Here is a 16,012-nt window from a genome sequence, read left to right as displayed (position 1 = left end):
AAGTGTAAACACTTTTAAATATTAAAGACAAAAATAAAATGGTCAATTTACTTTTAGTTTGTGTTTATATTTTTTATTTTTATTTTTAGTTTATTTTTTGAATTTTATAAATAAAAAATAAAAACAATAAAATTTTATTTTCTGTTTTTATTTTTTTCACAAAATTTAAAAAATAAAAAACACTGAAAAAAATGTAAATTAAACGCATTTTTAGTTTTTTTTAAGAAAAATATAAAATTTTTATTTCAATATAATATCACTCGTTGTCAAATGATGCAAAATTATTTTTTTTATTGTCTTCAGGAAAAAATTCTCTGTGGATACTCGCATGATTTTTATCATCTGCCACTATGATTAAATACACAAATAGTAAAAGTTTTGAAATTAAATGTGGTCAAAAAGTAAGATAAAACAATTTTGAGTTAATGAAGAAAGAGAATATTAGAGAAATGTTCAATGATTCTGTATTTAAAGGTACATTGACCGTTTAAAATTCCGAAAAAAAAAACGAAAATAATATCGACAAACGACAACACTTACACTTGGTATAAATATAAATAGATCCTTTATTTTGTGAAAAATGTAAAAAAATATTAGATAACAAAAGGAAAGAAAATAATATAAAAGATAATCTAAAAAGAAAATTAACAGAACATCTCTTTTAATTAGTAGTAGATTTTTTCAATTTTTTTAACTATTCAGTAAAATATGATTTTTTATTATCAAATATTTTTTATATATCTTTTTTTGTTTTACTTAAAAAATATATGATAAAAAATTATACTTTATCAAACAATTAAAAAAAATCGAAAGAAATCATTCTTCTTTTAATCAATTGACGAATTTAAAACGTCAAATTACATTCTTTAAAAGTTATAAAACTCTAGTAATATTTTTTTCCCAAAAAATAAAAAAAAAGTGACACATTTAAATTATTGTTTACTAAAAATACTTGTTACAAGTGCAAAAAGGAATTTTATTTTATAAAAAGTATAAATTTAAAGTTCTTAATAATATCAAAAACATAAAAATTTACCTTTTACCTTTTCTACAAAATATTTTTTCCGTAAATTTTGGTATTCTTAACAAATCCCTTTATTTTTAAAAAAATATATATCATTAATAAATGCGGATTAGTTAATTAATTAGGGATAAGGTGGTCCGCGTTGCAGAGAATAGTAGCACTTGTCGTTGAGGCACTGTTAAACAAAGTGTCTTCCCGCCGTTTGAGTGTCACACAGTTTGTGGAGCGAGTGCGGTTCCCTTAAAACAACCATCTTCCCCCCTCTCTTCCCTCTTCTCACTTCTCTCTTTTCTTTTCTCGCAACATAAAACCCTAAACCCCTCTCTCTCTTTCTCTCTTTCACAATGGAGCTTCGTTCTCATCGTCGCCTTTCCCAAACCTCGCCTTCTGGTAACACACTAACACTCCTACTATCTATTTCTTTTCTTCTTCTTTTTTTTAATTTTATTTTGTCTTTTCCGATTTTTTTATTTGTTTTTTTCTTTTTTTCTTTTCGCGGCTTTTGGTGTTGACTTTACTACCTTTTGGTATCTGCTACAATGTTATTGAATTGCGACTTTGTGAGTGCGTTATTTTTAGCCATTTTCAGTTTTTATTTTATATTTTGTTTATTTACTATTACTTTTTAACGGAGTTTTGAGTCTAACAAGTGATTCCAGTGTTAGAGATTTTAGGCATGCTTGGATACAAGTGACCCAATTCAACTGATACCTTTGCTCTCTTCGTGAGGTTAATTGGTTTCGCAATGCAAAGTGTTTCAAAGTTGATTTTTTTTAGCATTAAAAAAAAAGGGTTTCGAGTGTGATGATTTATTGCTTTGCGGAACTTAGTTATTGTTTTAGTTAGTTATATTGTGGTGTGTTCATGTGCGGATTTAGGAGCAGGGAGGGGGAAGCAACCGAGGGATACCACTGAAGGAGTTGAAACTAACGATATGGATGGAGATGCTTATGCAATATCTTCGGATTCCAAGTATGAAGGTATATTAATATTAATTACCTTTCTTCGTGGTTTGGATTTTATTTTTTAAGAATTTTCATTTTATGATATTTGCTTGTTAGTTGGTAGTACTTGGTTGGCTATACGGTTTGAGTTGTTAGTGTTGCCCAATTGAAAGGAAAGGATGTCTGACTCAAGGAATGTTTTATGAACTAGTAATTATGTCTGTTTAAGATTCTAGTTTACTTTATCATGACTCTGTAGGAGAAGCAGAGTAGATATCATTGTGCAAGAAAATTGAAACCTTCTTATTTATGTAATCGTCAATATTATTATGCTGACATATGTGTTTTATTTTTAAACGTCATTTTCTTACAGATGCATTAGATGGGAACAATGTTTTCGACTTGAATCAAGACCCAACTTTAAGCATTAGTGTTTCTGATATAATGGTTGATTACACTTCTGATTCATCTGATGGTAGCAACCCTTTATACAAAAGGGGAAAGGCACAGTCCAAAAAGAAAAGAAAGACACACAACTTGAGAAATGAAGAACTGATTGATGTAGAGATTCAGCCAGCAGCTGTTGTCAATTTGGTTAATAACCGAAAGAAGAAAAAAACAAGGAAAAGCAAAAAGGGAGCATCTGACATAGTATTACTATGGCATGCTTGGGAAGAGGAGCAAGAAAGGTGGATCGATGAGAATTTATCAGCAGATGCTGACTTAGATCATCAAAATGAAGAAATGAATGAAACTGCTGAGCCATCCTCAGATCTGACTATGCCTTTGTTGAGGTACCAGAAGGAATGGTTAGCATGGGCTTTGAAGCAGGAAAGTTCTGTGTCAAGAGGAGGAATTCTTGCGGATGAGATGGGGATGGGGAAGACTATTCAAGCAATTACTCTAGTACTTGCTAAACGTCAATTCCAGCACATAATTTGTGAGCAAGATGAACCTGCACCTGTGGCAGGTTCATCAAGAGTCTTACCTGCTATCAAAGGAACACTTGTTATTTGTCCTGTGGTTGCTGTCACTCAGTGGGTTAATGAGATTGATCGATTTACTTTGAAAGGAAGCACCAAGGTGCTGGTTTATCATGGGGCAAGGAGAGGAAAGAATGTTGAACAGTTATCTGAATATGATTTTGTAATAACAACCTACTCCATCGTGGAGTCTGAGTACAGAAAATATATGATGCCTCCTAAGGAAAAGTGCCAATATTGCGGAAAGTTATTTTACCTGAATAAGTTACCTTATCACCTGAGGTATTTTTGTGGACCTGATGCTGTGAGAACAGAAAAACAGTCAAAACAAATGAAGAAAAAGAAAAAGTTTGCTACAAAACAGAAGATAAAAGATCCTGAGTATTGGAATGAAGAATTGGAACAGGATGGTTTTGACAAGAAAAAGAAAGAGAAAATGGGCTTGGGAATGGATGATTTAGATTCCACTGACAGGGAGAAATCATTTCTTCATGCTGTAAAATGGCAGCGGATCATATTGGATGAAGTGAGTTTTGATAGCATACTATGATCAAGATTAATGGAACTATTTTACTTCTATAATTGAACTTTCTAATTTCCATAAGATGTTTTTTAATGAAATAGTTATTTTGTACCTTTCCCTTTTTCTATTATTTCCACACATCTGAGGGTGTTTTCTTTATTGTTTGAATATCCCCAAGCAAAGTTTTAATCAGCTATCTCCTACACAGTTCATTTTGTTTTCTTAAAGCTAATGACTTGTTGCTCTAGCCTAGGTTTTGATTTAATAACTCTAATTTTACATTTTTGGTGTTTCTTATTTATTGCAAACGATATATTATAAATCATCATTGTGAGATATGAATTGATCTGTTCCTTTATATGAAAAATAGGCACACTACATAAAGTCGAGACACTGTAACACTGCAAAAGCTGTTCTTGCCTTAGACTCTTCATACAGATGGGCGCTTAGTGGCACTCCCCTGCAGAACCGTGTTGGAGAGCTGTATTCTCTGGTAACACTACGGTCTTTTTGGGTTACCATCTATTTTGCTTTTTTTATATAATTTATCAAGGACAAACTTCTCCTATAAGCTGTTTGGTGGAAGACTGAAAGCTAAGTTTTATATCTCATCATGGACATAATTCACGTAGAATGCCATTATGCAGGTTCGGTTTCTGCAAATAGTTCCTTATTCCTATTATTTCTGCAAGGACTGTGATTGCCGGGCTCTTGATCACAGGTATGGCTTAGATTCAAAAACAATATGTGGATTTGATAAGCATTGTCATCTGTTGTTTTCACACTTTTCAAATACTTGCATCATTATGTTAATATATACGGTGTTGGGTGCATGTGCTGCCTTCATAGGTATATGTATTTGTACATTCTTCAATACTAGATATTCTGGAATTGTTAACTATGTTTAATATTCTGGTTCCCTTGTGCAGCTCCTCTAAACAATGTTCAGCCTGTGGTCACAGTTCTGTTAGACATTTTTGTTGGTGGAACAAAGTAAGTCTACAGTTTGTTGATCTAATTTTTTCTTTACCATGTGTGACAGAGATTGTGTTGCCAATTCTTTTTAATTTTGTACAGAGTCTTAGCTGACAAGTTAACATGCTCTTTATTATTCATGTTTAATCTTGATTAGTATGTTGCCACACCAATTCAATCGTATGGATATGGTGATTATGGAAGAAGAGCTATGATACTGCTTAAGAACAAAATTTTAAAGAACATAGTTCTAAGGCGAACTAAAACAGGCAGGGCTGCTGATCTTGCACTACCACCTAGAATTGTAAGTTCCTGTTGCTCATATGGCTAGTTGTGCAATTATGAATATGGAAACCCTACATATTTATTTCTAATTCATTTCTCCTTGCAGGTTTCATTGAGGAAGGATAGCCTGGATATAAAAGAGCAAGACTATTATGAATCGTTATACAATGAAAGTCAGGCACAGTTTAATACGTATGTCGTATTCTTTATCTCATCATAAAGTATGGTAAAGCTGTTGTCTGTGAAAAAACAAAAATAAAATTTATTCCATAAGAATGAAGTGCTATTGAATTTACTGGTTGCTGTTAAATTACTTTCTCATATCACCTTGTTGTGAATGAAATTGGCCTGGAGGGCAATTGCTTGTCCTGAACAGTTCCTTTTGTCAACTAGGGTTGAGGTTAATATAGTGGGTCAAAACATAAGCCAAAAAGTCTTTATCAGAAACTTCCATCTGACATTTGATTAGCTAGGTCTGGCATGCCTTGCCTTGCCTCAACTTCAGATGATTGGTTTCCAAGCTGCTATCAATGTTCTCATAGAAGTTTGATCATGTCAAACAAGTTTAGTTTAACCATGTTTGTGGATTAATATTAGATTATACCAGTACTTTGTCATATCAGAATTTGTATGAATATGAATTCCTTTTCCCACACTTCTCAATTTGAAGCAAGTGGAGAAGAAAGTAGTGAGGGGGAAATGATAATGATGGGTAAAAAATATAGAATTAACTTCTTATAGATTTCTTTCATGATTATATTTTTGTAATTAAAATGGATTCCGAGCCTATGATTCTACTTTTCTTTTTTATTTAAATGGAACAGAAGGTGAATCCAGGGTTTGGGTATACATGATTTCTCTTGGTCGTTTCCTTATATTCCATTCCATTCTTACAATTATTAGATAATGGGAAAAAATTTCTTCTATTTTGATTTAGCCATGCTAGTCATCAATGGTTGTGTACTTGTGTTCAAATATTTTACTTTTTTTGTTTACAGATATGTTGAGGAAAATACTTTGATGAATAATTATGCTCATATATTTGACCTCCTCACACGGCTTCGGCAGGTGAATGCTCATTATTCTAATGGAACTAATCAGAAGTTCTATACTTCTGTCTCCTTTTGAAGTTCTTGAATCCCAATTAACTGACCATGTTTCTAATTCTTTTCTTTTTTTATTTCTTTTGGGTGAGTTATTTCAAGTTGAATCTGACAAGGTGTGGAATTCGTTTCGCCTTGAAGCCTTTTTTTTTTTTTTTGACGGGACCTTAAAGCTTAAAAGAATACGACAGTATATGGCGGGAATTGTTAGTAGTTTATAGGACATGTCTGTACAGACATTGATAAACTAAAAACACACTATATGGCAGGAATTTCTTAGCTTCATTTTAAAACTGAGTGACCTATTTGAAATATTGTTATTCTTTATTTCAATACTATTTTCCCCCTCCTTTTAAATGTGGAAATCAGAAGTTGATTTCCTTTATTACTCTCATTACTCTTATTATCTTAAAGTTGTTCTTATCATTAATTATTCCCCTTTTATATGTCTGCTCATGTGCCTCATGCATCACTGGTTAAATACACAGGCTGTTGATCATCCATATCTTGTGGTATATTCTCAAGCTACTGCAATGAGAGAAAGTAACTTGCCTAGTAATGGTAATGTTGAACAAGCTTGTGGCCTGTGTCATGAGCCAGTAGAAGATCCTGTTGTAAGTTCATCTTTTCTTCTTGTAAATAAACTTATTATTGTATCTCCACTATTTCTGTCTTTACAAGCATGTAAATGGGAAAGCTACTTCAACCAGCTTTATTGTGTTTTTTATTTTTATTCAAATATCTTTTCCTTTTTGTTTCAGGTTACTTCTTGTGAGCATATCTTTTGCAAGGCATGCTTGATAGACTTTTCTGCTTCCTTAGGACAAGTATCATGCCCCACATGCTCTAAGTTACTTACTGTTGATTTAACTTCAAACAAGGATGTTGGGGTTCAGGCTAATAAGACAACCATTAAAGGTTTCAGATCCTCCAGCATTCTAAACAGAATTTGGCTTGAGAACTTTCAGACAAGCACTAAAATTGAGGCACTGGTGTGTATCTTACAAATTCATGTAGTTTGCTTGCTAGAAGAAAAATGGTTGTCTATTGAAAGATCACCCAGCTGAAGGGTTTGACTGTTGATTTTTATTTATTTTTATTTTATTCTTCCTATAATATTATTATCAGCTCTTTGGTGGGGGAGGGGGGAATTAGGTAAGAGAGACATCATCTGGGAAGCTGTACCTGAAGCAATGCTTCTATGTCTTGAAAAAATGTTCTTATGAGTTTATCTATTGGTCTGCAATTTCTTCTGGTAAACTCGTTTTTGAATGAGGTGAAATCGCTGCAGAGAGAAGAAATCAGATTTATGGTTGAAAGGGATGGATCTGCAAAAGGGATTGTTTTTAGTCAATTCACGTCATTCCTGGATCTCATAAATTACTCCCTGCACAAGGTAATGTTTATGTCACTTTCAACTTTATAAATGTGTGTAGAATGCATCAAGATGATGACATCACAAGCTGATTGCAGTCAGGTGTATCTTGTGTTCAATTGAATGGAAGCATGTCATTGGCTGCTCGGGATGCTGCCATTAAGAGATTTACTGATGATCCAGGCTGCAAAATTTTCCTCATGAGCTTGAAGGCCGGTGGTGTTGCTCTCAATTTAACAGTTGCATCACATGTGAGTTATCTCCTTTTGCATCTTTTATATTCTGCTGTCAAATTTTAAGTCAGTTTTAGAGTATCTGGAGATTAGTTTATGGATACTGGTAGGACCTATGATGCACTGAGCAAAAAGTGTTGTATCGTTCACCGACCAAGGTAATCGTATAGTTTTGAACTATAATGAGTGGCCATTCATTATGCACAAGATTTGAACCATTTGGAGTATTAAGTGCCTGAAAACCAAGTTCAACCCAGTGCCTATGCGGTGTTGCCATATTTTAAACTTCACTTACGAGAAGTTCTTAACATATTTCCTCAATCAGTTAATAACTCGACATATTTGGGATTCCTAGTGTGATAAATTTGATTATGGTTAAGAGTAGCTTCTTTGGGAAAATAGGTTAATCTATTTATTGACTTGTAATGCAAACTTATGAGTTATGACTTGCTGTGGTGTTCTTTTCTAGGTTTGGTTCTTGCTCCTCTTTTTGCACCATATTTTCTTCAGTGTAGGCCACATATATTCATAATGGGTTGATTACTTGAATATGATTTTTGTCACATGTTCCTTGAACTGTTGTTTTCATAAACCTATATTTCTACACAAATAATGGACTATTTAAAGTCCCTTTTCTTGGTCACTATTTTAAACATTTTGTTTGATGTAGGCTTTGAAAGTAGTCAAATATTGGTACTATTTTTTATTGTATTTTCTTCCTTTTCTTTTTTCCCCTCCAATAGCCTTGCCTAGATTTAATTTGTTAAAACGTGGCTTCATTTGTTGGGCAAGCTCAGGTTTTCTTGATGGACCCTTGGTGGAACCCTGCTGTGGAGCGTCAGGCTCAAGACAGAATTCACAGGATAGGGCAATATAAGCCAATCAGGTGCTGCTTCTTGAACCAACACTTAGAAAATGCAATTAAAAGGAGAAAAAAGAAATGGAGGGTTGGGTTGGTTACTCTTGTTATTATTATGGTGAAATTTTGACATTGTTTTGCTGTACAGAATCGTCAGATTTGTCATTGAAAACACAATTGAGGAGAGGATTTTAAAACTGCAAGAGAAAAAGGAACTAGTATTTGAAGGGTAAGTTAAATGTGTGAACAAGCTTGAAATGTAGGTATGCATACCTTGACACAATGTGTTATGAATAATGGCAATTGCTTTCATGTCCCTCTAGGACTATTGGCGGCTCCTCCGAGGCGCTAGGGAAATTGACGGAGGCTGACTTGAAATTCCTCTTTGTTACCTAAGCAAGCCTGTGATTCTGACAAGAAGACATGTCACTTCCTAATACAATTTTTGCAGAACTTTTTTTTGGGCATAGCTTTCAAATATGATATTTATGCACATCAATAACGGTTATAATTTGTAAATAGGTATATAACATTCTAAGATGCTGCTGAATGCTGGTGGGGTTTTGATGAACTGGGTTTTTGACTTCAATCTACTCGTCATTTTAGTTGATGTAAGATTGAAATCATGAAGGCCCTTTTTAATGTTTCATAGAAATGAAACCTTAACAGAATGCTGGACTCTCATAGACTGCATCTTCGTTTCATGTTGTTTATATGTTTGTTTAGTAGCTGTTTGGTAACTGGTAAATGCTACTTGAGATAGCAGCTTCCCAAGTGAAGCAGAATTATGCTTGATGGTTTAATGTGAACTAGAGATGGTTGGTACAAGCTCATTCTTAAATTTAACTTGTTCACTGTTTTGATAGGGAAACCATCAAAAGGTGAACCATTGCGCGCCTTGGAAGCAAAACTTCAATTTTTCAATTCAGTGTTGGTTAGATCCAGATGAAAATTTTGATCAATTTAACTTGTTCACTGTTTTGGTATCATATTCCTAATTCACATTTTTTCTTCAGTAAACATGTCAGCCTTATCTCGTGCTCATACATAATAATTACGATAACTTAAATAGAAAAATGTACAAATAAGGGAATTGGAACGAGTTTGATGTATAATTTTATAGAGTCTTGTTAGTTGTTATACATTCAAATTTTTTTGGTATATAAGTCTAATTAAGTTGGTCTAAATTTAATAAAAACTAGTTTCATTAATGAGAATGTGAAAATGCGTTTCAACTATTTTTACTAACATGAATTTTTGTATCTTTTTCTTTTTTGCGTGTTTCTTTTTCATAGTCGTTCTTTTTATTGCTGTTGTTGTTGTTGGTTTTTTTCTTCTTTTTCTCCTGTTCTTCCTAGTAATTTTGTAGTATTATGTTATTTTTTTTGTTTTTTTTGTTTGTTTTTATTCTTATTAAGAGGATAAAACAAAGATTATGAGAAGGTAAAATAAGAAGAAAAAGATGAAAAAAAATATGATGATAAAGATAAGGAGGAATTTTGAATTATGTAAAATTTATCAGGAAATAACACAAATTTTTTAGTTGGGACACAAAAGTTTCTCAATTTTGATACTAAAATTTTTTAACCATGACACAAGTTCTTGTTAAGAGGGTGAAACAAGAATTATGACCAATATATTGACGACTTTTTTGGATTTAAAATTTACATGGATGTGTTTTGTGGTTGATTGAGTCTTGTTAGTATGCATGTGTTGTGCTTGTTGTCATTAACCTGGATTTGTTATAATTAGGTCATATAAGGTAGTTGTGATTCACTGATTCTAGTGTCATTTAACGTATATCCACGACTTTTTTGACCAAAAATTGATTTGGATGTATTTTGTGGTTAATTGAGTCTTGTTTGTATGTTCATTATGAATTGAGTTTGTATGTCGTCATTATTAAGTAATTTTGGTGTTATTATGAGTTAAATGAGGTGTAATTGGTCTCATTGACTTGAATTTGATGTAATTAGGTCATTCGGGAGAATTGTAGTGATTTCTAGTGTCATATAAGCTATATTCGTGATTTTTTCTTATTCAAAATTGATTTGGATGTGTTTTTCTGGTTGATTGAGTTTTATTTGTGTGTTTGTTCTAAATTGAGTTTATGCACTATCATCATTAAGTAATTTTGATGTCATTCTTATTCAAATGAGGTACACTTGATGTGATTGATTTGGATTTGACATAATTAGATCATATAAGAGAGTTGCAGTGATTCTAGTGTTATTTAAGTCATATTTATGATTAGTAAAAAAACCTGCAAATCTATTTATAATATATTAAATCATAGTTGAAAGAAGTATTCTAATGCATTTTTAGTCTTCTAACTTTTTAATATTATGCCATGTCAGCATAAATAACTAATTGGCACCATTTACTTATCACTTATCTAATTGAATTATTTTTTAATCTTTTTGTGTCTAATTGAATTATTTTTAAATCTTTTATTTCTGCTTCTCATGTATCTCATTATTATAGTTTAGGATTCTTTTTTATTTTTCTTCATTTTTTTCTCACTTTACTCTATAATTTTAATATTCTCTTACTCTTTATTTTGTATAGGATACTATATACTTTCAATATTAATATTATTTTTTATTAGGTATAAACATAATTCATCCTCTTTTATACTCACTTTTTCTTATGATTATTACATATAATTGCAACTTAGAATTCTATACTCACTCTTTCTTACGATTGTTACATAAAATTGCAACTTTGAATTTTTCTTCATTTTTCTTCTCACTCTTATGTCATTTATTTTTTTATAGGTTATTCTATAATTTTTATATTCTTTTACTTTTTACTTTTATATATGATACTATATGATTTCATTGTTAATATTATTTCTATTTAAAAATATAAATTGAATAATAAAACACAATTAATCATCTTCTTTTATATTTACTCCTTATATTTTTTATATAAATCAACATACATTTCACACTTCTTCTTTATCCCTTATTTTCACATAATATCATGCCTTTTATTCTTTTGCACAAGTATTTAAAGAATTCAGTTGATAACACAACTCTTTTTTTGTTAATTTGTTAAATATGTGTATTAGGTAATAAATTCCTAACACTAGACCTTTATAATATTTTAGTTTTTTTTTATTTTTAATATAATTGTATTCATTTGTTATATCATATCTTTTTTTAATAATTTATTTTTTATATCATTTAGTTGTAATATGTTAAAAATATATGGTACTAACTACAATCATAAGTCATGAAAAACAAAATTACAAAATTGAATGTTAATTTCAATTAATATCATGTCCTTTACAATATTTTTTAATTTTTTTATTTTTAGTCTAATTGTATTCATTAATTATATTATCCAATTTCTTTTTTCTGTCAACCATTTATATTATTTAATTGTAATATTATTGAAAATACATAATATTATTGTGAATCATAAAAAATAAAATTAGAAAATTGAATGTTAATTTTGGCTATTGAAATATTAAATTTAAAATTGTATTTTATCTAATAATTTTATATTTGTACTATAATATTCAAATATAATTTAAATAAATAAAAAATAAATAAAAATGACTACTTAAAAGAAAAAAAATAAAGATAATAATATGAAATCAAATAAATAAATTTGAATTGAGTATTTTCATAGTTTTACTTAAAGTCAAAGTTATGTATAAAATTTTAATTATATAATTATTAAATTTTAAATTAATTTATAAATTTTATATAGTATATATCTATTGCAGGTCTAATCTAGTTATGGTATATTAAAGGAGAGTCCAAAGTAGTGTCATAGTGAACGAATGACACATAAGATTTTTAATTTCATATAAGATTGCCATGTTATCTATTGCAATAACATAGAAAAAAAATATCTATTTTAAAATTATATTTATACTACCATAAAAAATAACATTTATAAAATTAATCTAGCATTAATCATATAATTTCACACACTAAATAATCTAATTCTACAAAAAATTATAAAATAAAAGATAAATGATCTAATTCTACAGAAAATAGTATAAAAAATATTAATTATTCATATCAATCGTCTAAATTTTAATGCATATTTTATTTGGAAAAATTTTTTTGTATTTAAAAAATTTGGTTGATGACCACAGTTCTTTATTTTAGTTTTTTAAATAATTTGCTCAATATATGTTGGGTAATGAATGCCAAAAATATTATCATGTATAATGTTCTTATAATATTTTTAAGTTTTTTTTTTATATTTTTGATCTATGTTTATCATCAATTAGATATTATTTTTGTTAATTATATATCATTTTTTAACAATTTATATTTTTTAATATTATTTAATTGTAATAATAATGTTAAAAATACATGATATCATGGTTCATAAAAAAATAGATGTTATTTTTAATTATTAAAATATTATATTCATATTTATATTACACTTATTTTTGTATTGTGTAAATTCTGTGAAATTAGTGAATAATTAGTCAATAAATTAAATTTTAATATAAAAAATTAAAAATATAAATCTAATATTAAAATAAGATAGAACTCGTTAAAATGAGAATTTCGACACTAATTTCAAAGAATTTGGTCCAAAATTGAGCCAAACCGATTGAATCGAATCTAAACCGGACCTGTAGACACAACCGGACCCATCATTTAAATGAGCTAAAGCTCATCTTCCTCCTCATTCAGCAAAACTCAAGGAGGGGAAGAAAGGGTTCCAAACCCTTACTCAAATTTCATTTCTCAATAACTTTTAATCTGGAGCTCCGATTGACGATCTGTTTGTGGCCACGCGATCGTGACGTCGACCTCTACAAAGTCCAGTACATTGTAAGGTAAGGACTTCGCTTTTTCTTTCTCAGTTCCCCTATTTACAATTTCAAAAATCATTAGGCTTTGGTATTGAGATTTTGTGTAATTTCGATGTTTAAGATCAAATTAACTTGGTGGACTTGCTGAGTCTTGTTCTAATTCTCCGTTGGTGAGTTGAGAATCCTCAAACCCTATTGAATTTTTTGGTTATGTATGTTGGAAATTAAGTGTATGTATGGGTATTCATGATATGATATAGGTGAGGTATATATATGTGGTATGAAGCTAATTGAGAACGTTGGAAGCTTAATTGGAAGCTTGGAGTTGAAATCTAGATGCTGAATTTTTGATGTTGAGGCTTGCAATCTTGCCTAGTGGGTTGCCTTGGAAAAATACGCGAAAATTGGTCAAAGTATGGTTTAAGTTTTGCGCATTTAATATGTAAGGCTCTGTGAAAATTTAGGCTAGAAAACTATAAGATAAGTTGAAATGGTTAAATGTGTTACATGATTATTTTTTATGATGTTGATGGATAAATTGACGTTGGGTTTGTGTTGAGCAACTGACAATGTGGGTTGAATGTGTATATATATATATATATATATATATATATATATATATATATATATATATATATATGTATGTATGTATATGCTAGTATAATGATGATGGATGAAGGACTTATGGTTATGGCAATGTAATGATATGGGTAATATTGAGTGGTGTTTATTGGAATTTGTTAGTATTGACACAATGAATAATGTTGTAATGATGGTTGAAGAATTTCATGATAGTGACATCATGTGTATGTAGAGAAATGTGTTAGTTTGTGACTAAAGCTTGTAAAGTTGGGTGAAATGTGATGTTATTGAGCTAAGGTTGCAAGAATTGTTGTGCTATGGTTAAGGGCAAGTTATATTGATGGTTATGGCATATTGAGTTGAGTGGAAATGAGTTTTGAAAGGAAAGTGTGATTTCGGTAAAAAAAAAAAAATGGGGTTTGGTAAAATTTAGTAAAATGTGATTTTTGATTAATTTTGGTAGTCCATAACTTGTTCCTCAAATTTTGGATGAAAATGAGGTTTGTTTTAAATTAAAGAATGTTTTATAAGCTTGAGAATGATATAAAGTTTGCAAAAAATTGACTTCTGTAGAGGAAGTTATGGACGCCGGAAATTCGGTGCGAAAAACTGAATTTTTTAAAGTTGCAGTAGAATCAGATTTTCTGGTGTGTGTCCACGCACATGGTTGTGCGCACGCACCCAACAGAAGCTGAAATTTTACTTGTGCGTACGCATGTCTTTGTGCGCACGCACACCTGGTATTTTTAGAAAGTGTGCGTACGCACGCACCAGGTTAATGTTGATGGATGATTGAACTCATTTGGAATAAACAAATATATGCTTGAGATACCTGGGTAGTAGCAAGGATGGTGGTTCGTCCCGCTTGCTCCAGGTTAATGTTTGAGAATTGATAATGATCATGCTTGATTTAAATTGAATAAATGTATGTTTGTGACGCCTGGGTAGTAGCAACAGTAGTGGATCTCCACTTGCTCCAGGTTGAGCTTTTAAACACCCGCCTGGGTAGTAGCCGCAGTAGTGGTTATTCCACTGGCTCTGGGTTAAGCAGGTAATAGCAAGGGGGTTGTAGCTCAAACCCACTTGCTCTGCATAGGTGTTTCAGTCCATGGTTAGCTACCAGGACATGTCAGGTTGGCTATATAATCCACAGATGATATCATCAGCTATAGGATAGGCATACATCATGTGTATTTGTTTGCTTGTTTGCTATGCATTACCTGGGTCTGCCTAATTGAGTATACACCATGCTACTTGTACTATCTATGTCCTACTTGTGCGTGATATTGTTTGATTGCTTGTCTCTGCTAAATCTATGGTGATGGAGGAACGGAGAAAAGACGGATTTATTTGATGTTAATGTTACGATTTAGAGTAGGCAGGTTTAGAATCTTTTAGGTCATCTACCCTCTTTTATGGCTTCTGTTTAGAGTTTAAGTTTTATAATTGTATGTTGGAGTTCTAGGATTGCCTATGGCATTCCTAAGACCTTATATATTATATGTGTGGTACCTTTATCACGCTGAGAACCTCCGGTTCTCACCCCATATTATGTTGTTGTTTTTCAGATGCAGGTAGGGGTGGCAAGCGGGGAAGCCCGCCCCGCCCCGCCAGAAGCCCGCCCTTTGGCAGGCTGGCCCGCCCCGCCCGCCTAATTAGGCGGTCCTAGAATCCTAGCCCGCCCCGCCTAACTGCGGGCTGGCGGGCTGGCGGGCTAAGCCCGCCAAAACTCCTCTTTTTTTTTTTTACTATTAACTACTAAGTAATATATATAATTTCACAACCATATTAATAAATTTATAATTTCTAATGGCATAAAAAATTATATTTTTTATATTCACAAACATTAAAGTCTTTGTAATTATAAATATCTAATAAATATAATTATAAACCAAATTTTCATTCAAAATATAAGTATAAATATTCTCTCCAAAGCAAAATAAACATAATCCAAAACATAATTATAAATATTGTCTCCAAAATAACATAAACATAATTCAAAACACTCAATTTTTATCTTCATACTCTTGTAAGTTAGGTTGGGGGAAGTTAGGTATTAGGAAAAAAATTGCAAAAATACCCCATCACTAAAAAAAACCTTAGCCTGGCGGGGAAGCCCGCCCCGCCCTGCCAAAGCCCGCCAAAACCCGCGGTTTAAGCGGTGCGGGTTAGGCGGACTTTTGCTATTTGGCGGTCCCGATTTTCCAACCCAGCCCGCCTTTTTTGGCGGGTTACGCGGGCCGGGCCGGCGGATTTAGGCCCGTTTACCACCCCTAGATGCAGGTCGGAAGGCTCCTCGGTAGGCATCTGGATTTCTGAAGCGAAGTGGTTTCTAGG

General features: G+C 31.6%; 1 protein-coding gene across 2 annotated transcripts; it reads left to right on the top strand.

Moving 5' to 3' along the window:
* The first annotated feature begins 1,130 nt into the window (after positions 1-1,130).
* On the top strand, positions 1,131-8,988 carry LOC112789592 (DNA repair protein RAD16). 2 transcript variants are annotated; one of them, XM_025831549.3, is made up of 17 exons: positions 1,217-1,414; positions 1,690-1,753; positions 1,903-2,004; positions 2,342-3,477; positions 3,845-3,967; positions 4,122-4,195; positions 4,404-4,467; positions 4,607-4,753; positions 4,841-4,926; positions 5,733-5,802; positions 6,326-6,451; positions 6,599-6,829; positions 7,129-7,233; positions 7,311-7,463; positions 8,243-8,331; positions 8,453-8,533; positions 8,628-8,988. In XM_025831549.3, the coding sequence occupies exons 3-17, from the start codon at positions 1,959-1,961 to the stop codon at positions 8,698-8,700; spliced, it is 2,604 nt and encodes an 867-aa protein (XP_025687334.1). In that variant the 5' UTR covers positions 1,217-1,414; positions 1,690-1,753; positions 1,903-1,958; the 3' UTR covers positions 8,701-8,988. The 2 variants fall into 2 exon arrangements, with proteins under 2 accessions (XP_025687333.1, XP_025687334.1); XM_025831548.3 differs by lacking the exon at positions 1,690-1,753 and having other exon boundaries at positions 1,131-1,414.
* The last annotated feature ends 7,024 nt before the right edge of the window (positions 8,989-16,012 follow it).

The sequence above is a fragment of the Arachis hypogaea genome, chromosome 3, assembly GCF_003086295.3.
Source record: "Arachis hypogaea cultivar Tifrunner chromosome 3, arahy.Tifrunner.gnm2.J5K5, whole genome shotgun sequence".
Lineage (NCBI taxonomy): Eukaryota > Viridiplantae > Streptophyta > Magnoliopsida > Fabales > Fabaceae > Arachis > Arachis hypogaea.
Note: the sequence above shows the minus strand (reverse complement) of the source record. Positions and strands in the feature narration are given on the sequence as shown.

Coding starts and splice junctions, on each gene's coding strand:
- LOC112789592 (XM_025831548.3), top strand. CDS start 1,369: ATGGAGCTTCGTTCTCATCGTCGCCTTTCCCAAACCTCGCCTTCTG. Junction 4,927..5,732: donor AGTCAGGCACAGTTTAATAC/GTATGTCGTATT, acceptor TTTTGTTTACAG/ATATGTTGAGGAAAATACTT. Junction 8,332..8,452: donor GGGCAATATAAGCCAATCAG/GTGCTGCTTCTT, acceptor TTTGCTGTACAG/AATCGTCAGATTTGTCATTG.